This window comes from Buteo buteo, chromosome 12 (assembly GCF_964188355.1).
Source record: "Buteo buteo chromosome 12, bButBut1.hap1.1, whole genome shotgun sequence".
NCBI lineage: Eukaryota > Metazoa > Chordata > Aves > Accipitriformes > Accipitridae > Buteo > Buteo buteo.
This window is the reverse complement of record NC_134182.1, coordinates 38,783,672-38,809,014: the sequence shown is the minus strand read 5'-3', so window position 1 is coordinate 38,809,014 and position 25,343 is coordinate 38,783,672. Positions and strand designations below refer to the sequence as shown.

Below are 25,343 nucleotides of genomic sequence, written 5' to 3'. Positions count from 1 at the left end.
ATGATAAATGAAGAATATATGCCTCTGTTCCTGATAGGTTTGCTTTCTGTAGTTGTTTCTAAAACAAATGAAAATAGGTGTACTTTCTCCATAAACAAAACAGAACTTTCCCCAAAGACTTGATGTTCTCCAGAGGTCCCTTCCAACCTCAACAATTCTGTGATTCTGCTATTTTGGATGCATTTATTTTGTCTATTGGCAAATTGGGAGACCTTTAAGAGGAGCTGAATTCCTCCCTGTCCCGTTCTCAAAATGCTGAACCACCAGCTTCTCAAAATCATGTGCTGTTTGTTTGCCTGATTCAAACCACATTAAATGTTGCTTCAGAAAGTATAGGCTTATATATAGGTTAATTAAATAATGTGTCAATGAAAGGAAGAGCTGGGCTGGAGAATATGCTACCTTAATAAATCTGAAGCTGTAAATGCCTGTATTCACTGACGACTGTTCAGAATTTTACAGTACCAATGAGCCTAGAAATGGCTTCCGCTTCTCAAAAAAATCATCATCATGTGATGATTTTTTTTGTTTGGTATCAGTAAAGATTCTGTTGTTAGCATGGATGCACCGGTAAGCTGTACAATATGTGGTTCTCATACCTTCATTTGTATTTGCTGCTTCCAAAAATTCCTAGAGTATCTCAGAAATTGAGAGAGTTCAGTAGACGGCGTACCAGAACCAGGTGGGTGAACGGCAGCACTGTCAGCAGGGCTGTAGTTAATGGCTGGTAACAGGGAGCGTTCTCTCCCCAGGAGGATACTGCTTAGAGGTCATGGTGGGAATGAGCTGATCATGGGATGAGAGGATAGCTGGAGATACTCAGGTACAGCAAGAGGCTGTACCTTCACAGCAACCTACAGAGCAACACTGTTTACAGGCAGCATTGACACGCAGGCGGATACGATGTACATGGCTGCACAGAAGTGCATGTCAGCTAATTGAATGCTGGATGAGTGATTCCTGACTGGAGACAGGCCATCTTAGAAAGGTCAGTATTTGTCAAGGACTTAATCATTTTACACCCTTGTCAAAGTCTTTAAGTAGATGGGTTGCAACCTTGTTGGACATGGTTGCAAATTAGCTTGGATTTGGAGGCTCTGGAGCTTTGATGCTTTGTAGCTTTGATTGAGGTCACTCGGGGACTGCACACAGCTTGATTTGCCATAGGTAAGTAACAAGAAAGTGTATGTCTGCCAGTGTCATACAGCATGGTGGGATGCCAAATCTTCAGCCGGTGAAGATCTGCTGTGTCAGGTCACCAGGACTCGGATGCTCTCTAATGAATCTTAGTGTAGCTGCTCTTATCTTTAACCCATAAAGATCCCTCTACAAAATCATGTATGGCTGAGAATCCAAAGATTCATCGCTGGCAGAGCAGCTTGGATGTTTAAATTGAGATGGTGCATTTTCATCATGCATTCTACAGTCAGTATGTCAGCAAGGAGAGGAGTTTCTGACAGAACTGCTGAGTTCCGTGTGCTGTGTTTATTTCATAATGGCTTGTTTTCACCATGGCAGAAAATAAAGGGATGTTTTGTAAACAGTTCTGTTGAAAACTGCATGAACATATTTAAAAAAACAAAATGCAAATAAAAACAACCAGGAAACCTCTGTTTGTTTATTACAGAGTGAATAAATATTTGAGTGCCTAAAACGATAATTGAGACAACTTAGGAAGCTATTGCAGGTTTGTCCATGTCTTTAAGTATCATTGTGAAATACAGTAAGCCAAACAGGATAAATGAAAAGTAGTAAACCCCCCCTTTGCCTGTTGCTGGAAAAGTAGCAAAAATTTTGTATCACTTTATAGTATTTAAAGCTTGTCTGACCTTCCCCTCCTCACTTCAGTGAGCATCCCCAGTGGGCCTCATCTCTCCTGTTTACCAAAGGAACATGTTGACTTCCTAGTGCCTTTCAGAAGTGAAATACCCAGCTGTTAATGATGCCTGAGATTAAGTGGAAGCCAATTTTTATGGAGTTCAGGTTTAGAAATTTCTTGCTGCTTTATAAACTTCACAGGCATGAAATATTTTAAGATTGAGTTTTCATTCATTTCCAGTGAAGGGGAAGTAAGTATCTTGGGACTGCAGAGGAGGAGAAAGAAGAAAGTAGTAGGCATGAATGTTTTCTATTTTCAAATTAATGTTTTTCTGACTGGCTCTTTCACATGATTCCTAATGCCTCTTAACCCAGATTTGGATTATATTTCTTCTCCCCAAGGTTGTCATGCAAAGGTAGTTGCAGATATGGCAAACATCCCAAGTGTATAAAATCAGGTGTCAGGTTTACAAGGCTTCTTGATGTCTTGTATTTACCTTCAAGCTTTGTCTGAAGCAAATGCTTCTGGTCTGAAGGGCAATACTGCTAAATTTCACCTGTGCCCAGGAGGTTATGAAAATGGCAGCAGGCTAAAAAAAAAAGCACAGGGCTTTTCCCATCTTTACTCCTGGCTAGCCTTGATTATTCCCGTAGATCTTTTTCTCAGCTGTTTAGGTGTAACTGATTCCTACCTCAGGAAAGAGATATGCATTCGTTTTGATAGACAACCGGTGAATTTGCAGTAGACAACAACATTGCACTGCAGGTTGAATTTAGCAAGGTTATACTTTGGGAAACAGTGTAAAATAAGCAAGGTATCGGTCTGATGTTATAAACACTTCTGTTTGTGAAAGCGAAGAAAGGCAAGACTTCAGTTTTGTAGCTGGTTCACTTGCTTCCCAGAAGGATAGGGTGGCCATTTCCATTTGTGAGTTGTGAAATTTATTCCCCTCTCTTTCTTTTCTCCTCCTCCCAGGCTGTAATGGCTTGAGCTTAACTTTCTCTGTGCTGCAAGTATAAGAAACAGCTTTTCTCTCCTGTATGAGGAAATGGCTGCTGGATGGAACTGCGGTAGTAGTGGCTGGAACAGGCTGGAATTCAGTGGGGCATTTGATTAGTTCCTGTCATCCATGCATAGTTCTGGCTGTTTGACTTGATTGGGGGCCTTACCAGGGTACTTCAGAAAGGCTTTCAAGGGCACTGAGACGTTAGATCAGAAGATAATTTTGTTGTATATTATATTATAAAATTCCAGATAAACATTCTGGGTGAAAAAGGCACAAGAGACAAGGTTTCTGAGAATGGTGTTCTTGCAAAGACCACAGTGAGTGGGTAATTTTTGTAACTCAATGCATTATGACCTACTCAGCTTTTAGAATTTAATTAGTAGCCATGTATTATTGTCAAAGTAATTAAAGCTTTGCCTTGATTAAAAATGGAATTGTTCAATTAAAAGAAAAGGTTTGGCTAACCTTAGCTTTATGCCCAAGTAAGCCTGTATCAGCTAATTTTCTGTATCTTTCCCCTTTAGGATTGAAAGTTCGAGAGGTGTTCATCAATGTGACGAGACAGCAGGTGGAAGATTTTCATGGGCCAGAAGATTACTGGTGTCAATGTGTTGCATGGAGCCATCTAGGGACCTCAAAGAGTAGGAAGGCATCTGTTCGCATAGCTTGTGAGTGGAGTAAATGTTCTGCTATTCTAGGTTTTGTAAGGTATGGAAAAATACTGTTCTTTTAAGGTTAAATATAAATGGATACTGGTAAGGTACTGCTGTCTTTGCAAGCCTTCCCTATCAGATACTGTAGGAGTATCACAGAAAGCATGCCATGGTGTTTTTTTTCAGAGCTTTCTTTTATTTTAATGTGGATTGATTGATTTGCATTTACACCCAGCAAGTCTGTTTCAGAGGTTCTGGACTGCATATGCACAGTGTCACAACAATGCAATGTAATAAAAAAGGTTAATGCAAATTGAAAATCCCCTGGAAAGTGCCCTTTTGCTCCATGTTGATCACAGGGGTCTAAAAAAATATGGAAAACCATTTAACAAAGTCTGTCTTCTACACTTTGTACAAAAAAAACTGCAAGAATGCATTAGAAGCTTTTGTAGCATAGTATTTTTAATTTGGTTCTCAATATTGAAGCCTATCATTGGTCGTCAGGTATGATAAGCTGTGGGGAAAATGAGATAAAAGTAGGAAAAATGGAATAATTCCAATCAGTAGAGGAAAAAATACCTTCCCTCCTTTTTTTAAGGAAATGAGGGGCAAAAATCTTAAACAGAACTAAGACTGCTACAGAAATTCCATCATTTCTCTATGGGACTAAATATACATTGTTGAGAAAAAAATCCTTTTAAATGCTGTTCCTATAGACATTTATAAGAAACACTACTGAAGATAATAAAATTTGTCATGAGCAAGGTAGGTAGTCTTCCACTTTAACTACATAGTTGATGTGAAATCTAGATCAGATGATTGAATCTGTCATTCAGAGAAGTTAAAGTGACTTAGGAAAAATTTCCTTCTTGTGACAAGGTAAAAGTATTATTCTTGCACATCATGCTTGGACTGGAAAATCGGACAACAGCTTCTCAAAGTCAGCCGATATATTGCATGTGTCATAATGAGAAAGTTATTCTCAACATGTGCTTCCCGTGTTGGAGGACATTACACAGAGGATCAGCCCTTCTTGTGTGGGAAGATGGCTAATAGCAATCCTCTTCTTCAACTTCTGGCTGGTAGGATTATTCCATCTCACTGCCACCCTCGTTGTGACCAAAGGTTACTAGAGGGAGATGGGAATGGATTTGAGGCTGGTGTGTGTTCCCAGGTGCTAACATCTGCTCTTTCATATGCTTTCTGCAAGGCCTTATGCTTTGACTTTGGAGCCAGCTGCATGACCTATAGAATCACATGGTGTGACATCCCGTATTAAGAAATTGGACCCTGCATAGTTACACTGTGCTGTTAAGCTACTTATAAATGATTCTATATGCCTGCTGCTTGCCATAATGGGATTAGAAAGGAATTCCACTCTGCAGAGTTGTGAATTATTCAGTTAAAATGTATGTCTTTCTAAGTCATGCCAAACAGTGACAGAGTCGCTACCAGTGGTAATTTTGAAGGCGGCCATGTAGTTATGGTAGTTGCTGTCACTATCTGCTTAGGGAGCATCATTACTTCCTACTTTAAACAAAGGGAATAACTCTGGTCTTGTAGGCTGACAAATGTTAAGTTTTAAATAACACCACTGTAGATTAATTAAGAGTTATTGGGGAAGGGGAGTTATTTGGCTTAATCTCTTTTAGAATAGAAGACTCATTCCACAATTTTTAATACAGTGGGGAGCAGAGGACAACCATTGTCCCCAGATAGGAAGTATTCAGACTCAGTTTATCTCTGCTCTTCGTACCTGAAATAGTGTGGTGTAGTGTTATAACTCACAATTAACAGATCATTATTTGAAAGATGCAAAAAATGGAAGAGTCAATAAATGCCATCATAGCAAACGGGACATAAAAAAAGACAGAACCTAAATACAATTGTTACTGTGAGACTGTGGAGATACTCAAAGGCTCACCCCATTTTTACCTTGCAATTAGATCTGCTACATTTTTCTAACAGAATCAGAGCCTGAAACCATCGTTTTGCAGCAGTGCTGCTTGCAGAGAGTTCAGGAAATTACTTTCCCCCAATCTGTTGTGAACCCTTTTCCTTTAAATCACCAGTTCAGGTCTTTAAAGACCTAGCCCCAGGAAATGATGGCAACAACCTGCAAAGAGTTGGGAGAAATGCTTCTCGGAAGGAGATGAGAGGCAGGAAGAAGGAGTTTCTGAGGTTCAAGCAAGAAACTCTGAGTGGTAACTTTTATCAGGTAGTGTTCTAGAAATTCTTGATAAATCTTTCTAAAATTATGCTCTTTTTAACAGGATAACTTAAAATAAACATTTGAAATAAATAATAGGACAATGTAACTACTCCTGGATTTTATAAATGACAGGGGGTTTTGTTGGCTGTTTTAGTTTGAATGTGTAAATATGTGTAAATTCAATTTTTTATTTTACTGCATTAACTGTCATAACCCTGAATGAGCTAATAATTCCCCTGTATTGCTAAGCTGCAAAGAACTATTATTCTGAATTGAATTTTTATTGACTTTTCTCCGCACTGTGATTTCCCAACCCTATAATATGGCAATATGAGTAAAAATCAGAATGAGCAGAAGCAGGTGGAGCTGTGTGATGGGACTTTTAAACCCATCACTGTGGTACCAGTTCTTTAGCAAACCACATCCCCAGCTACCATCCATAACTGCAGATATCATATTAACCTAGCAGGCATGCCAGAGAGTGCTCTTCGTTTCTGTTTTATGTAATGTACTGAGCGTAGCTGAATGTTTCGCCTGAGAACTGTGTTCCTGTACTGGCCAATTGCTGTGCTACTGTTACTTGAAGCCATGTTTTTTTTATGAAAAGAACAGCAATTCTTGAGTGCAGAGATGATGGGACTTGTTAGTACTCCAGACAGAAAAAATGAATAGCTGCCAACAGATGTCTATAAACCACCCCCATGAGTTCCCAGGGCTCACCCTTTCATGGACCTGTGTCATCCTGTCTGTGGTGAACAACCTAGCTACTTAATTTGGGGCATGGATTTCTGTCTTGGAGAATACCCTGTAGAGGACTAGAGATGACAGTGTGTAGGTCCAATTTGTGATAGCATACAGAACCCATAACTTTTTCACAGCACTTGTCATTGTGATGCATAGTGTGGTACTGTCAACTTTTTTTTCCTTTGCTTTTTACTTTTTTTTTTTTTGCACCTAAAGCCTAGAGATTCTGTCTTGTGAGTCAAGTCCAAAGCATTACAGCACTTTATATTTCTCTGAAAAAGCAGGTACGTATTTCTTTGTGATAGTGTGGAATGCAGAGAAAATGAAAAGATGGCTCTTACTCCCTTTTTCATCCTAATAAAGGCATTTGTAGGCAGAACTGCAGCCTAACTGTTAATGAATGACTTTTTAAATAGAGTACTGGAGAACATATTGGTTATCTGTGGGGAAAAAAAATCAACATTAACAAAGAATCATAAAAAGGAGAATACATGCACTGCGTGCATCTTTCTCTAGTGATCGGCTTGCTAAATTAAGTCTTAAAGTATTTTAGAAAATATATTAAAGTGTAACTGAGTCAGAGCCTCTGCTGTTTAAGGGGGTGTATTTCATGAAGTGTAAGCAATGAGAAAATTAACTCAGTAAATCCACACTCTGGAATCTGAGACACTGTTTGAAGAAAATGAGTATGTCTAATGGAAACATCCTAACTCTCAAAGCACATGTAGTAAGTAACATTCCTTCCGTTTTGTTTTCCTTTCACAGCAAGCAAAACTTTACATATCCATGGGCATGTCTGGGTTAGGTTAATGCCACTGGATACAGGCTTCCTTTGTGTCTGTTCTGGTTTACCCAGACACTTGTACATAGTAGCGCTGCGGCCACATCAGTGCGACTCTTGAGACAATATGCCCTGTTCCTTTCCCTGAATTACTAGCTGGGCCATGGCATCTGAAATGAAACAATCTTGTAATCAGCCAGTTTGGAATGTGCGGAATCACTCTCAGTCCTTTCCTTCTTTCCCTACAGCTTGCAGTATGTAGGCGATCTAAACAACACATCTAGCTTAGAACATTTTATAAAATATCCTGGCACTCATTTGAAGTAGCATGTACTAGGAAAATTACTCACCTAGTCTTGGATTCATTCAATTGGTTCTAACAGCACCCTAACAATACCACATTGTTGTTCTTGCATTTAATTCTTGTGTTGTGGAAGGGCAACAACTGGAACCACGGAGTTTGGGGCTTCTAAAATTGATTGTCTCTGTAGTCACACACAGATCGTTCCTTAAAGGTGGAGAGATGGAAACAAACTAAAGATGATAGGATCTCTTTGCCTCTCATCTAGGAAAGAATTGGTAACTCTCAGTTGTCCATTGCTTTATACCCACACTTAAGAGAAGAATATGGCAAAGCGGTGTTGTTGCTTACTTCTGCAGCCTACATAGTATTGTTTGGGGAGGAATGGCTTTTGGAGGTATAATGAATTATTGCATTAAACTCTGCAGATTTACGGAAAAACTTTGAGCAAGACCCACAAGGGAAGGAGGTTCCTATCGAAGGGATGATCGTTCTCCACTGTCGGCCACCTGAGGGAGTCCCTGCAGCTGAGGTGAGGCTTTGTGCAGTGTCACTGCTGGTGGCTGATGCCTCCTGGGCTGGTGAGAAATGAGGAGAGAAGCAAAAAGGGCTTAGCTACCATGTGGTTCTCAAGGTCCAGCGTTGGTTACAGTGTTCTCTCACCGACTGCTTTAAACATGTATTTTTTTGATTATGTAAGTTTTTAAAAAGTATGGCTTTTTACCAGAATTCAGGAACATTTGCTGAAAAAATCCTAGCTTTGATACAATTTTCAAGTTTTATGCTTACAAACTGAAAACAGATTGTTACTTACTTTCTCAGAAATTACTGTTCTCATTGAAAAATAAAACAAAGAAAAAAAAAAAACCTAAAAATATTATGATAAATTGTTGCTGGAGAGAGAAAATCTGCTGCAAATAATAATTTGGGGTTTTTTTGTTTAGCTTTAAACATGCTGTTTGTCAAGAGAGTTGAATCTTAACAGGAAACTAATGGGGATGCCTTAAAACGATAATAGCCAGACTATTCTTGGAGGAAGATGTTCTAAGTGGGTTGTGTTTAAAAATCTGCTAGGGAGGCATTAAAAAAAAAAAAAAGAATCTGATGGTGGAAGCTAGCATGGCATCACACTGTTCTTACCTATCAAAAAACAGACTGGTGGTGGTAGTCTTGAGCCAGTGCTGCCATGGCAAGACTGAGATCAGCAGTTTATATCTCTTGTGTACCTGGGTGAGCTACAGTCACCACGTTCAGGCTGCAGTGTAGGCTCAGCCATACGGCTGCAGCTGTGGAACAGCCCCAGTAACACTGTGCTGTATTTCTAATTGCACATTCTGCAGTGTGTTCTTTAGCATCCTTTGATGAATAAGACAAATAGTATCACTCAGAAGTTATTTTGGCCCTTATCTCCACTATTGCTGTGGTATGTTCTAATTGAAGGAACAAAAGCAGCAAGGAAAAATAAACTCCAAGGAAACATGCATCCTCTCAGTTAAGGAGAGAAGCATGTTGAGCAGATGCCATTGAAAATAGAGGAGAAATGCAGCAAACTGGGGTGCAAAAGACACTGAAAATGAGGCAGAAGTGTTAAAGACCAAAAGGAAAATGAGTTAGAAATAAGAATGGTGAGTAGATGGATTTGTATCTAGGCATCTAATATGCATTACTGTGTCATTCAAATTTCTGCTACTACATTCTTCTCAGCTGTGTGTTGTTTTTACTCATGTTTAGTGGTACTAGAAAAATGGATACTGCATTACAGACAATCGCCAAAATTATTTAAATGTGCATTCTGGTAAACATACCTATTTTGTAGACAAAACAAACTTCCAAAGGTATAACTGCCTAAACATCTTGGTCTGTGAGGGATTCATTGCCTGTACTCTCTGCAGAAGGGATGGTAATCACTGCCTGCAGAGGTTCCCTAAAGCCACCAGTTGGTAACCTCAGTGACATTTTTCTCTCAGACAATGTGCACTGCTAAACCAAGTTTTCTGAATGCATATCTGTCGAGATTGCCAGTGTATCCTGTCTCAGATAAATTTGCTATCTTTGTGGTAAAAAATTTCCACTATGCTTATTCTTTTCACCCTGGTTCCCTTTGTTCCACAAAACTAGACAGACTTTATAGTAAAACAAGTGAATGTTTAATAATAAAGTGCCCAAAATCAAGTGCAGAGTTACAGGAAAAAGGCTGGAAACAAGCAGTTACAAAGTGAAATGAAGCATGATGTGGCCACTACTAGACTGCAAAACATCTTTCTTAGCTGTGGAAATATATCTGACCTGCAGTCCTGGCAGTGTGTGTCAGCCTTGGGAGCTGGCAGCCCAGTTTTCATGGAGAAACTCTGCCTTGTCCAGTGCCTTCACCACCTTCCCCCCCCCCCCCCCCCCTTGTTCAGTTGTCTAATATACTCTCTCTAAACTTTGTAGGCTCAAGTAATCCTTGTGCCTTGCAATACACTGTATGTTCACTGAAGTCATGTTCTTTAATGCGATAAGGATCCTAGTAACTTCCTTAGAAGATTACAGTACGTTTTTCTACATTGACTGTTTTCATAGTCTGAAGAGTATGCTACCATGTATGTCAGTTTGGCTTTGTTACTAATTCTAAAAAGACAGCATTTAAAGATGAGCAGAAAGTTTTCAAGTGAAAAACTATATAAAATCTATGTGTTTTCTTTGAGACCAAAAGAAACAAATTACAATAGATACACTTCTACCCAACAAGTATGGTTTGCTGAACTGACTGCATACAGTTGACTGTTTTCCAATTTCTGTATAGTTAAACAGCAAAAAATGCTATCTTTGGAATTCAGGCATTTGGGAAAAAATGGTGATTCTCAGTCAACACTACTTGTATTTTACTGAGAATTTTAGAATTATTTGAACTACACTGCTTTACACTCAACAATTAAACAGGATATTTGTCTTTCATAAAAGTCAGGAATTATCTCTAATGAAAAACTGACATTTTAATTGCTTTCTGCAGATAAAAATTGTAGAGTTCTCAATAAACCCTGATTTACTGATGTTGATTGTAAAATTGTTATTGCTGCTAATAAAGCCTGTAAATCTTAACAGGTCATATTTGCTTTGGACAATAAAATTTCACATAAAGGCTCAGGATGCAAGGCTAATTCTGTGGTCACCAAGGTAAACAGTCTACTGGAAATAATGCAGTATCTTTAGAAACTGGGTACCAGATTCAAATAAGTAATGGCTCTGATCTTAATGGCAGTAAGCTTGAGGTTATAAACTCTTTCGGTATTTTCAAGTTAAAGATGACCTGCCCTGTTAAACACGTGGATGAAAAATAACTGAGATAGCTAGTAAGTCTTGCTCAATAATTGTTATGTGAGTACTGAGAAGTGTAGAAGTTTTCAAAACCTAGTGCTGGCAACAAATCTATCGTTCTGATCCAAGAATTTATTTCATTTGTGTTTGGATGAAGCCCTAGATGAAAACATAAGGCTTGAAATAACTACGGACAAAGAAGCTCGTCTTCTGTTTCATTAGATGCAAAATAGATGCTAATTGTGGCATTGTTGTTGTTTGTCTGTTTGTTTGTTAAATCCATACTATGCATGGACCTGGAAATACAAACTGAAAACAAAATGGATAGGAGACTCCAGGGCCTTTCATGTTACCATGCCAATATCTGCCTGAATCCCTTGGGAAGATTTTGATTATTCCATCAAGTGCAGAAGTTCAGGAACATTATTTTTCCAAAGAGCACACATTTCCTGTGCTTGCCATAGTCATGAGTTAATCTAGCGATTTATTTCTGACAATGGCTATGAATGACTGATACAGTCAAACCTCTAATCATGCAATGCAGCTCAATAAGAGGCAGACACTTTACAACTGGAATGAAATTTAAATTCAGCTCAATTATTTATGTGAGCCTGCCCCATTATCAAGAATATAAATCTTAATCTCTGGACTTGTTTTTCTGCAGCTTAGAGGTGCTGAAGATTTCTTAAATCTTAGAAGCATTAAAAGTAAATGTTCTTGATCTAGCTTAACCTGAAAAATCCTGTCATTAGTCCTATACGAAGTGGAAAGCAGGGATATTTTTTAGTGATGGCTGATATCATAGTTGCCTCAGAATTACCAGGAGGGAGAGCCTTTCTTTCCCACTATTCCTTTCTACATTTCTAGTCACTCCTCAAATATTTTCACCTAAGAGATTTTAGCTGCTGCTAATGTTTCCTTGTTTAAAACTGAGTGAGTGGATCTCAGCAGCTCTTGGGAGGCAGATGTACTTGTTACTAAATATATCAGCATTTCCCAGGCATATTTATGCCATTATGTGCCATCAGTGGCAACCCCTTACTGTGCTTTTGTGCAGGAAAAAGTGTTTAACCGAGTAGCAGCATTAGGGGTCCACATCTGAGAATTCCTGAGCTGTCAACACAGTCAGCATTTTTGCCAGTGGTGCCTCTCAGTACTAATCCTTTTATTTATTTATTTATCTGGGGGGGGTGGGACAGCAGGGATGACACAGAGATCGTACAGCAATCAAGACCAAACCTCAGAGAGGTTCTCTAGAGAGAATTCCTCTAGATCAAGTTTAGTTTTGTTGGGAGAAACTTCTGTTTCTACCATCTGCTCCAGAATGAGTAAGGCTTCCATATCTCATCACCAGTAGCAATGAAAATACCCAGATTAAGTTTGCTTATACGTGTTAATTTCCACACACAATATGTATAAAAGGAGTTAAGAGAAAATGGATTAAAGGTTTGGATCCATAGTTTAAATGTATCTAAACTGTATATTGCTTAAAACTTGGCTTGTATAAATTAATTTACAAATAATGGAAGCTCATGTGACATTGTTAATGCTCTGCATGCTCATACAGTTCAGTTTTAGTAAATAGTCTTTAAGCTGAATAACACATTAGTGAAAGCAAACAATCAAGGAGGATTACAAATAAAGAATGGCAGTATTCTAATTCAGCTTTAATGTTATACAGGCATGAATCAGGAGCACCAAATCCTGCTGAGGCAAGCAATGATTTTAATGCTGCTTTGAAATGCACTGTACTGTCTTGATTCATTTAGCAGCAAATTTCAGTTGCTTGTGTCAGCTAGGTCTTAAGCAAAAGACATAAAGGAGCATCGCTCTAAATCTGCATTCTCTTTCCAAGAATTTGCTTACACTCTTCATGGAGCCTAAGTCCATCTCTTGTGCATGAAATACTTGGAATGTGCCTGATTTTACTACTAATAAAACCTCATGTGGCAACGGCAGTCAAGAAAACTGAGTAACTGAGCTATTACCTATTGTTTTACCCTTTTGAATGGTTTAGACAGCCTTAGCAAATTACTGAACCATTTTGAATTCTGTATGGGCAGGACAGGCACCTACCTCTAAATGTGGTAATGACCACATCCCATCTCTTGAGTACCACAGCTCTGCTCCTAGAATGTGCTGCCTTTCAGTTTATATGCAGGTCTAGGGCAGCTGTCTTCAATCACTCTGTAGCCGACCCTGTATTTCTGTCTCTGCAGCCTTTGTTAGCAGGTTTCCCATCTCCAGAGTTTGCCTCTGTGGAGAAGGGAACATGAGAAAATTCTTCACGTCTCTGCTTTGGGAGGTTGCTGAGGGTTTGGGGCATTCTGGCTGCATTGCCACAGCAGTAAGAGAGTAAGAAAACCCAAATCCTAACACTAGGCAGACTGGAAAAAGGTTTTAAATTCTCTTCTCATGCATTCACATGGCAAGTAAAACAGAGCTGGTGAGCAGCTGTGCTTGCAGGCATCAGCACCCAACCCAAATAAATTCAGTCTTTTGAGTTAAACATCAAAATAAAAAAGAAAATCTAGCATTTAAGTAGAGCATCTGATAATCCCCTGCTGTAGCAAATGTTGATTTAAATATAACAGAGTCTCTGCTGGCACAGGCTTGATGGGACCAGAGCCATTTCTTTCACTATTGATGCAGAGTTGGCCCAGGGAAGAGACAGTTCTGGCTTTCAATCCCACAACAGATTCTCCCCATAGATATGTTTATTAATTGTGCGCAACAGAGGCCTCATTTAGCTTGGAGTGCATGCAATGAGGCCATTGTGGTATAGTATAGGAATCAGCTAAACTCTCTGATGAATCCTCGTCTGCTGGTCATTTTTGTTAGGCTGCTAGGTGGGTACCTTGGGCTTGTATTGCTCAGACTGTTTCACTCCATGGGTACCAGAGGAAGTATTTCTGATTTTCATTGGCATGATGAAAATGAGAGGAAAGGGAGGGCTGAGTTTTCCTCTCAGAAAATGTGGAGTTGAATGTTGAGTTTGCCAGAGCAACATCTTTAGCCTTGCTACTGGTGATTATCTGCATCTCTTCACAAGACTAACCTTGCTCATTATGTACAGTTTGTTCTTTTGGGAACATTCTGAAGAAATGTGCAAAGGGAAGAATGGCTTCGCTCTATTAAAAAGACATTTTTAAAAGCAATGTTATTTGACAGTGACATAATACACGATGCATTTCTTCGAGCTGTATTATCTGCTAGTCTGACTTACTGGGAGCCTTCCTTCACACACAAATTTCTGTTACTAGAAAGAAACCACCTTTACAGCAGCTTAAACAAATAGAGGGTCTGGTGCAGAGCAGCTTACCTTAGCTGAGGTACTACATGCCTATTCAGTCACTGTGGCACCTTGGGCTAGTGCAGGGCTACGTGCCTGGCTCCGTGAGCTCAGATAGCCCATCAATTCATCTCTAAAATTACATCAGATATATCTGCGGATTCTTTCCAAATGGGCAGCCAGCCCCATGTATGACTAGCCTCAGCTGCTATTAAAAGTGCATCAGTTATTGAGGTAAAATGCTTCTTGTACTTGGGTTTTATTATTTTTTCCCAGTGCACAGTGCTGTGTTTTCTGTATATGTGTTTTGCACTTGTTTATTGTTGTTGTGTAAGTTTAGTTTATTGCTTTGCATTATTCCTAGGAAGACACAGCAGTTATTCATGGTGCACTCCTTTGTCTCGCACCAAGGAAGTATTACACTGGTTTTAGGTGACTTTTAGAGCATATCCTTAACCTGTAGCCTCACATAAAATATACTTGGCATTCAGCTTTAGCCAGGCTCTTAAGTCCTGTGTGTGGCTTATAAATGGCTACAGTTCAGCCTTGAAAATGTGAACTGAAGACTGGCTGGAGCAAATGAGGCATAGCTTTGCCTGTTTTAAAAAAGAGAGAACATGTTGTGTAGTGCCTGATGGAATTTGGTAGTCTTTCTGTTCACTTCTCCACCCCTGCTTCATACATTCCCAGGCATTTTCTTTTCATTCATCCCAATCCTGGAAAAAGGTGTATCAAAAGGCAGTTGTGCAGTCCATCTTGGGATCATGTAAGTAGTAATATGCTGAAGTCAGAGCTTCAGTGTGTGGTTCAGTCAACAAGTGGTATAGATTGATTTTGCTTTCTGTTTGTGTAATTCTGATGGTTTTTAGGCAGTGCTCCATTTTATAGAGTACTATATATAAGAAGACCTTTTGTTGCTTCTATACATTTTCTCAAGTGACTTTCCTGGTATATTCTTTCCTTATCTTCTCAGCTGACCTTTTAGTCTCTCTTTAAATAGTTTTTCTCTAGTCTATGTTCTCTTCAGTTTCTTGAAACTCTTCTTTTTTGGGGGTGAGAGGGAAGACATAAAGAATGGATCCTCCTTATTGCTGCATTACACAAGCTTGCTGCTCTTTGTGTATATGCCAAGTGTTAGCATTTTCAGTCTCTCCTTCATTCTGTTTATTACTTTCTCCTTCCTCCTTCTGCGTTTAAATAATTCTTCTCTAAAGCATATACTCTTTGAGGTCCTTTTTCTTTTGTTCACCTTCAGCATAAAGCTGGCTTCCCCTGGGGGGGGGATGTGTAAAATGGGTGTAAAACAGCATTTGCATGGTTCAGATTGCAGGGCTAGGAAACTAAAGTGGTATTTTGCACTTGATGCCGTGTATAGTCTGATGATAAAGAGTTTTAGATGCTACCATATTATGTGTGATTCTGTAACCCTGTGCACGCAGGCTCACAAAGATGTTTAAACACATCCGGGTCCCTAAGCCAGGCAGCCAGGCTAGGTCACCCAGCCCCTGTTCAAAAATCTCAGCTTTAAATTGATACACAAAGTGCAAAACAATGGAGATGCAAGCTGCGAGTTTCTAAATAGGTATTAAGCCTTCATCCTTGAGAAATACATGGTGTACTGCTATTTTCTATGTATTATAGTCCTGCCATTAACATGATATAGTGCTGTTCATACCTATTACCTTGACTATATAAAGCAACTGTGCTAAGATTTCATATCCATAATGCTGGCAGGCTGGTAACCCTAATCATACCTTAGTGTTTTCCTGTGCTCTTGCCAAAGGATATTTTTCTTTCTATTAATTTTAAGAACATACTGAGCACTGGAGTCACTGCCTCTCAGTGACACAATCACTTACTTTTAAAGTGAAACAATGAAGAATGTGGACAACTTGATTCTGTCATTTAATGCAGTTCTGTACCAGCTTAGGGGTAGCATCTGGAATCAATGTGACTAATAGATCCTGGTGGTTTGCGACAGAGTCAGCAAACAGAATAAATTATAACATCCTCTCTAGTTCACTGATGGCAATTCCTTCTTACTGTTTGGTTCTTGATAGTCATGATGTTGCCCTCCGTGACTGTTGTCAAACCAGTCTTGAACTGTAACCTGGAAAATACTCGGTCAATATCCATTTAATTAAGTTTAGGATAATCTCTGTTCTGTATGTTCTACCTTATTAGTGCTTCAGAGAGTAAAATATTAATTATTTTTGGTACAGGAGCAAAAAAAAAAATGCTTGCTTTTGTAGCTAGTAATCTTTTTAGACAGATGTTGTGGTATGTTGGAGGCATATTACTACTGACTTTTTCTTCCATCAGGGACAAAAGGGCTTTAAATTTCTCAGGCTGTCACAGGTTGTTCCTGTTTACTTCAGTGGACTTGGTAATCAGGTTTTTAAATGTTTCTTTAATTGGATAGCAAGCTTCCATATTCTGTACTGAAATTAACCATCAAAAGGAGTTTCTATCACCTTCTGGAGACCTGGGTTTAACATGAACTTTGTATATCTTGAATTTGAAGAAGGTTGTGAAACTGATAGTCCTGTAAAATGAAGCACCTTCTAAAACTGCCACTGAAATGCATACAGTTGGCCAGTGGTGAATTTAATAAATTCTATCATCGTTGGTAGTTACTTTAGATCTATACTGTTTCTTAGAAATGTCAGTCCCTTTGTATTGAAGTGCCATATAAACCATGATATTAGAGATAAGTGTTTATAAACGTCAGGCTTTCAAAGAAATAAAAGCAAAACTAAAAAATCTTTAGCTTACTAGACTCTGCTTATCTTTACTAGAACAATGCTGCAGTGCTTAATGCGAGACCTGCGGTTTTGTATTGAATGCAGTATTAGCTCAGGGGAGCCAGTTCCCAACTGGAAATGCCTGATGGGTAACAGCATTGAAGTCCATTGTGATGCATGAGGTGCAAACCTGAGCAGAAGTTGACCTTAAAATTTATTCTAAATCCCTTTTATTATAAATAGATACTCTCTGAAACTAAATCTCTGAATAGCTCATATTTGAGCATTAGTAGCAACTTGTAGCACTTTCTACATCTACTGTCTGATTTTGGTTGTTGGCTTTTTTTTTGTAATAAAAGGGCAGCTGTTGTGCTAAACTATTACTGATGAGTGTAAACTTGTGTTGAGTGCTCTGCAGAGGTTTGTGGAATACTCTAAAATATCTTTATCATTTAATATATGCATATATTTAAGTTTTAAATGTGCTGTATCCAGTGCTACTTTTTCAAATGTTTAACACAGATTTTGACATTTTAATGGACTGCTGTAGATGTTCCAGTGAATATCTGCATGAGTTCCAATGGTTTATTTACCGCTATAGCTTTTAATGGAAATGTAAAATCATTTCTCTTCTGGGCAGTACATATTCCATTGCAAACACATCAACAAAATGTGAAACCCACATAAAATTCAAAAGCTGCAAGTATTCCAAAAGTAGTGAGAGTCATTGCTGCCTATTTTACATAGGCTTGTGTATTTATGGGACTTGTACACATACAGTAAAATGTAATATGGCAGGATAATGGTATTGTAGTAAAACACTATGGCAAAAAAGACTGGTGAATTATAGTCTTCAATGAATCTTGTTTCTAGTTATAGAAAACAGAGTATGATTACTAAATGCAAACAGCATGCATTTTATACAGTTAGTTATAGATCTTTGGTCTTGTGTCTGGAATATCAATATTTCCTTTACTTTTAAGGTATATTGGTTACAAATACAATAAATGTGTTTCATTTTTCACTGAAGACATTTCACTTTCAAGACGAAGCTCGGGCATGTGCAATACGTCTCTATTATTATTTATCTACATGTAAGCTCTTCCTATAGACTGGTTTTACTTTTAAGCAAGCACTGCAGTCAACATTCACATTTTTAAAATCATGAAGTTATGGGAAGCTGTAAGAAATTTAATAGTTAACTTAGACATGACAAAATTAGATGACACTGCATTTGGAACAGTGAAATAAATTCCTTTTGCTTTGTGATGGAATTATGCAAATTCTTAACTCTTACTACTAGTAATGAAAAGTAGATTTCAACATTTCAGAACCCCTGACTATTTCTGTGTAGTTGGTTGGTAGCACATATGCCATTAACACTCTAAGGTCTCTAAAGCACCCCCAGCTCTGCAGGAAGGAATGTTGTCTTACACTTCAGATCTTCAGCCTACTACTGAAGCGTTACTCCAAACTGTTAATGACGAGTATTGTTTTTGGAAAAGAAATTGGTCATACTACAAATCCATGTTTAATGCTAATTGCTAATGTCTCTAAACAGATACATTCACCTTGAAATAGTCTGTGCTATGTTATGATGGTTAGCAGGTCAGACTTCTAAGATATAAAAGTGTTTAAATGATTAATAAGGTCTTCTGAGGTGCTACACTTACGGTAGGGCGTATGTAACCTTCAGGTCGTTTGGGTGACAGCCAGCTGACTAATACAAGATCTTAAAATTCTAATTGAATTGGTATGTATACTCTATGGTGTTGCTGTTTATGAATTATACCTTTAAAATACTGGCATTTCAGGGAAAAAAAAAATCCCCTATTCTAGAAAGCAACATTTTAATGACAGTTTATATATATCTCCCACATAATCTTCTGGAGATATTAAGAACTCCACAAATATCTAACTTATGAGAGTTTTCCATATAGAATTGTATGTAAGATCAGTTTTGGCATAAAGTAGTAAAGAATTATGAAGTACAGATATCGCTTTGGAAGTTGCTACACAGATATGAATGCAAGAAACATTTCCAGAGTCAAGCCACATTGCGTGAATCATTGAACAGATCATGATTTTTCATAGACTTAATTGTCTACGTCTGTCTTTGGGGAGTGAAGGTTCTGTTAACTACAGCACCGCTTGCAGACTGAGGACCAATTATTCATTTAGCTGGGCAAAATAGGTATTTCTTCCAGGTTTGTACATCACTACTGCTTTTTTTCTGTAGCTCCTCCAAGAATCCGAAGAAATTCAGGTATTTTTATTAGACGCTATCCAACACTGTACATACAGTGAAAACTACCACAGATTAAAGCAGCAGTTACTGGGCTAATGAAACTGAGTGGCTGCGTGTGTGGACAAAGCAGCTTTGAACCCACTTAGAACATAAAATTCTGTTGAAGAGCCCTTACAGATTTTAGAAGTAGCAAATTACCTTACCTTTCATCTCTGTTTCTCAGTTCTCAACATACCCTACCAAAAGAAACAGAGCTACCTTTAAATGTTGATTCTGTTTTACTGAAACCATGTGGCAGCTTACTCATAATTGCTCAATTATTCTAGTAATTTCTTCTCCAGTTTTACTTGCTCTGCGTTTTAACATCCTGCTATTTCTGTTGCATACACACAAATGTGCCCTGTTCAGTTCAGATTTTTAGCTGCTTTTAAGAGCAACTTCATAACTTCCATTTTTTCATACTTTCACATCTACCAAAGATTGAGAAATGGGCAGTTATTATGGATAATACATGACATGCTGGTCTGGACTGACTGTGTTCAGAACACGACAATCTAATAGTATATAAGGCCTCTTTTTTCTACGAAACATCTGCTCAATTAAAGCCTTTTTGTTTAAGACTGTGACTGCTTTATAGAAGCATGGACAACACAAAACCAGAATCAAGATTTAGTTTATTTTATATGCTGTTTCATCTTTGGTCAAATCTAGTATTCATTCCTTGCCCTTCATCACCTGTCTTCTTTGAGAGGAACATCTGCTTCAGTGTTACCTTTCTGTCTTCCTGAAGTACTTCATCTTCAATGCCCTGAACTTTTTTTTTTTTTTTTTTTTTAACTCAGCCTAGATCACGGGTTAGGTATTACAACAGCAGTTGTAATACACACATTACAGAGCCTGGAGTAATACACTGTAGACGTTCAAACAAAACAGGTTTCAAAGGCAAAAAAGGCTTGTGATTATCAGTACTTGTAAAAACCATTTAAATGCTGTTGCTCAACATGCTAAAAGAAAAAAGCCTTAGGTTTCACAGTTACTCTGTGTAAGTGGGGAATAAAAAGGACATAGTTTTGCATAGAACTGGTCATCTTTTAAATATCTTACAGACATTTTAGTGGGTTTAGTTAGCTGTACGCTTTCCAGGGCAACACAACCAGTTACAAAAATTGGGATATCTGGTTGTGCAACTTAGGTTAATGGTGAGTTTGTTGGGGTTTTTTTTCTTCATTACAATCACATTTTTAAGAAAAAAATTATTGCCAAGCTATTTAACATTGAACTGGGTATATTTGGGATGCTCTTTTTTGGACATTGGCAACCCTGAAATTTTATGGAGAGCCCGGGTTGGTAATGCAACGCTTTTTTTTCTTATGTTTGTCCTTGTTTCTACTGTGGACAGCTGACTAGCAAACAAATATCTCTTTTAAAACGTACTTGAATGAGCAAGCAAGGTCAGCCAGGTGTGCTGCATGAGTCACATGTAGCTGGCTATTGAGCCTCTGCATATAGTAATGTGTTTTAACACTTTGAGTGTCTTATACTGTAGTGTTAACATGGGCATATAAAATAATGCCTTTTGAGTATTTGAGTCATGACGAATTTCTAAATGGCTTCTTGTAGGGATGCCCTGAGCATTTTTCATGTATTCGGTATTGCTGCCTATTGTTCAAGCTCATCACAAAAGACCTGCCAATCTCCATAGCCTCATACACAAAATACACCACATTATATGCGAGCAATCTCAGGGAGTCATAGATTGTATAAGATTTGCATAAAACTAACCTATGTATTTGGACTCTCTGTGTGTTAGATCAACGGTTGTTCTCATTCTGTAACACAGCTGTCACCTAAATTTAGTTTTCACACCTGTGCCTAAGATACAGTCTATCTGACTGGACCAGTCGTTCATCACTGGTACATCTACTGGCCAGAAGACATACCCAATATACCAGTGTTGTGGAAACCCTGCTTCTGATATGTTTATCATTTAGTGAAAAGATGATTAAGTTCCAGGTAAGCGTATTCTATGACTTATATTGGAAATCAAGCTCAGAGGTATTTAGCATGGTTTGAACTCAGGTACTTTACCATGAGTATGCAGAACTCTACCAAGTTGAGTGGAGAGCGATTCCTTTAGCTAGAAGCTGCTACAGCCTTTTCATTCCCATTTAGACCAGCCACTAGAGAGAGGAAGAACACTTACACTGTGTTTGTTACCTTCTGTCATCCTAATATGCAGTTTGAGATTATTCTTGTCTCTTCATTATTCTGCCACTGTGCTGTTGGAATGCGTTAAATCTGTCACTTCATTTTTCACCCATACCCCTTTTTTTTACTGTACCAATTATTTGAAACAATGGCATTTGTCAGCTCTCCTCTTGTCTCCTTAGTGATATCTCCAGGTGCCTCTTTTGCTGATTTTGTACATTTTGCAGCTATTGGAAGCATCTTAGGCCCTGCACATATACCCTTTATTTGAAAAAAATCCTTGGATGTTTTCTCCAAAATGAGTATACGTGCTGAATTTCATGCAAGCAAGTGAACTGTGTACTATGTTTTCCTCCAGTAGAAAAAAATGTTTGTTTTCCTTCTGAGATTTGACTTATTCTAAGTAAATCGGTACACCCAGGAGGTACCGAGGTTGTGAAACAGAAATGCTGGAGCAAACACTTCTGAATTAGATTGCTAAAATGGGGGGGGGGGGGTGTGAGATAACTATGTATTTCCCCTGAATAGATAATTCCTTTTTATAAAGACTGTTTATAAAGCTTTGGGACTTTTCTTTTTTTGACATACTGTATTGCAGTGGCATGTATTTTTCTGGTACTATTTTCAGAATGTTCTTTATTTTGAATGCTTGAACATGAAAGGATAAGACTTTATTGTTATGTTTATAATTATAAATAATAAAGGTAATTGTGTGAAAGAGTCCTACAAGGATTTGGAAACTTTACTGTGGTGTATGTTTTGACCGAACAAGATAGTTGGCGGCTTTATCAATACTGGCCTGTTGTTCTGGTCAGCAGGAGGAATGACTGTTGTGGTTATTTACTAGTGCTGTTTTAGTGCCTAGAGGCCTTGTTTGTTTTTTCTGTTCCTGATTCCTGGAGGTTAGATCTTCAGCATGTTTGACAGTCTTTTCATGAAACTTCTAACTTTATAATACAACAAACCTGCTGTATTTCTGAGTCTGTGAAGAGCATATAGCACTTCTGCACAATACTTTCATGTGCAGCTGCTTTTATTCCCTTTTTCAGTGGGGTTCAAACTTCTGAACTTGAATGCTGAAAGGAAAGGTTTGTGAGCAGAAGGATCAAATCTATTTGGTAGAAGGCTGTATTATCCTCTGATAGTTGGTTTATTTACATACTTTTACAAAGACCTGACAACATCACATGGACAACTAGAATTCAGAAACACAGTATCTTTTGCTCATGGAGTGGGCTACTGTGAAAGGAAAAGATGCAAGGGTCATTGGGACAGAGAAGCATGGCAGAGCATTTCTCAAACCTTCCCTATTTTATGCATTCAGAAACAGGCAGGAAGGAGATATGATGTCTTCAAAGCTACAGAGAAAGCTTCTCTTAGAATTGGCTTTGGTTTTTTTCTAGCCAAAGTCATTCAAGATGTCAGGGACATATGGTACAGTTTGTGTTGGAGCAGAAGGAGGAAGGTGTGTTAAGAACTGCAGGGAGGATTGAGTGAGAGAAGGAACAATCTGCTGGGGTCAGTTCTAGACTGAGTGCAGGTTCTGGGAGAGCATTGCTGCTAACCAGGACAAAAACATCTCTTGGGCATAGCTTGCCTGAACTAAACCAGACTGCATTAACGATTTTTGATCCTCTCACATTAGTGCCCATTTTGCTAAATTGCACCTCACAGTCACAGCAAGAGCAGCTGGTTTACTGTCAATTGTGACTAGTGCTTTAATCGAGGAGAGGCGAGAGGGGAAAATGGAAGATGTCCTTGGGGTAAAGTGTTTCCGTATCAACTACACTTTAGTGCAGATTCAAATGTCTTCTGCAAGAAAGTAAGTATCTTGTGATGACCTACTACCCATATGCTCATAGTATTTTTTTTTTCTTACTTTGTTAATCACCCTTGAAGCTGTTCTTGCTCTTCCTTTTTTATTTTTGTCATTTCTGTGCAACTTAATTTTCCTTTTTATATCTAAGGAAGCTCCTCTACCAACTCTTGTCTCCCTCTCAAAATCAGGAATCCCCAAATATGTTGATCCTTTCTGATCAACCACTTGTCTTCTCCCACAAGCAAGGGAAATGTGTACATGCCCTTATGTTCGTTTTTTCCCAAGATTCTTATGATTTCCCTGTTCCTATCCAAATCTTGGTCTAATTGCGTATTTCCAAACACATCTGTCTCCTGAATCCCATCACCAACACACACACTGAAGGTACTCCTAATGCAAACACATATTTTCTTTTCTCTCTGTATGGAGACGTGTATATATGTGTGCATATGTATGTAGTCACAATGCAGTTGGACTAACCTTGATATATATTACAGTGGGACCAAAGGAAAGCAATCAAATGATTATATGATGTTTTGTCCTACTGCAGTTATTGGGAGCTCTTAGAGATACAAACGTAAGCTTCTAGGAAGAAAATTTACCCTCTTGCAGATAGATTTCTTAACTTCACAGGAAGGGGAAAACTTACATCCTTTAACAAAAAAAGAAAATAGCACATTATGCTGTTTCAGAGGTGAAAAGGTTGTTGATAGGTTGAAGCATTCAACCTACCCAACCAACCTGATATGAGAAAACACCTGCTGGTAGATACCAATTTCAGGATCTTTAACAACTTCAAAGTACCAGTCATATTTGTTACTGCACTTTCTAGTTGTGTTTCTTTTTACAACATGGCTTTTGTGTCTAACATAGTGAGGGTGCTCTCCATTCAGATTCTGCTGATGCAATATACTTGTGCTGGTCCTTTTATAATCTGGAATAAAAACCATTAGAGTATTGTGAAACTGAAATATTGTAACATTAAAGGTTTAGGGAATGTTTTATCTCTCTGGACATAGATCAACACCTTTTTTAATTGCAAACAGTGTTACAAAAGAAGGCAGCAAGTTGTGAATCTGGTGCTCAGTTGCATTTGGTATACACCTAGTGACACGGCATAAATGTTACACATTTGTAACTAACAACTGTATTTCTCTAAATATAGACATAGAGTTTGAGTTTAAATACTTTTTCCAATGTGTACAAAAAGATGATTCATTAATGGATCTAAAGGATGTTTCTGTTAGTAATATCTCACAGCTACATTCTTGAAATTGTATCTGAAGGCTACTAACAAAAAGAGCAACATTATGTATTTGTGATTCACCGTAACTCTTGAAAAGTAAAATTATAGCCTTGTTTGCTGTAATGTACAGAACAGGAGTACAGAAGTTGCTGCGTTAATCGAGATGAGGAGGCCACACAGCCAACCAAACTAATGACAACTATCCAACTAATCTCAGGTATGATTACTGAAAGCAAATAATAGACACTATAGTTCTAGGCAGGATCATATTCACACTTACTAGTGTGCTATTGTCCTGGTTTCAGCTGGAATAAAGTTAATTTTCTTCTTGGTAGCTGGTGTAGTGCTGTGTTTTGGATTTAGGATGGGAATAATGTTGATAACACACTGATGTTTCAGTTGCTGCTAAGCAGTGTTTATACTAAGTCAAGGACTCTTCAGCTTTTCATACTGCCCTGCCAGCGGAGGCTGGGCGTGCATAAGAAACTGGGAAGGGACACAGGCAGGACAGCTGACCCAAACAAGCCAAAGGGATATTCCATACCATATGATGTCATGCCCAATATATAAACTGGGGGGCGTTGGCAGGGGGGCACCACAGATTGGGGATTGGCTGGGCATTGGTCAGCAGGTGGTGCATCACTTGGTTTGTATATTCTCGTAGTAGTAGTAAATAGTAGTAGTAGTATTTTCCCTTCCTTTTTTGTCCTATTAAACTGTCTTTATCTCAACCCACGAGTTTTACTCCCCCCTTCTAAGTTTTCTTGAGAGCAATAATCTGAAGTATGGGTAGAGATACTACTGGGTTTTTGTAATGCCGCGCACTGATGATTGATCAGAAGCAGTCAGAAATGCAAGAGAAGAGATCTCTTTATTTGTACTTTGTTTTCAATTACTGTAAGCTTTCTGTGATAATTTTCTTATCTCTAAGAATTTGGTATAAATGTGGTACTGCCTATCAGCATGCCATGTT

At 38.4% G+C, this 25,343-nt stretch overlaps 1 protein-coding gene across 1 annotated transcript in view; it reads left to right on the top strand.

The window, feature by feature from the left end:
* UNC5D (unc-5 netrin receptor D) overlaps nt 1–25,343 on the top strand; it is a 166,979-nt gene that overhangs the window by 86,212 nt on the left and 55,424 nt on the right. Inside the window, exons 3-4 of the mRNA XM_075042190.1 lie at nt 3,350–3,493; nt 7,945–8,048. Coding sequence (XP_074898291.1) covers nt 3,350–3,493; nt 7,945–8,048 — 248 coding nt within the window. The remainder of the gene's footprint in view (nt 1–3,349; nt 3,494–7,944; nt 8,049–25,343) is intronic.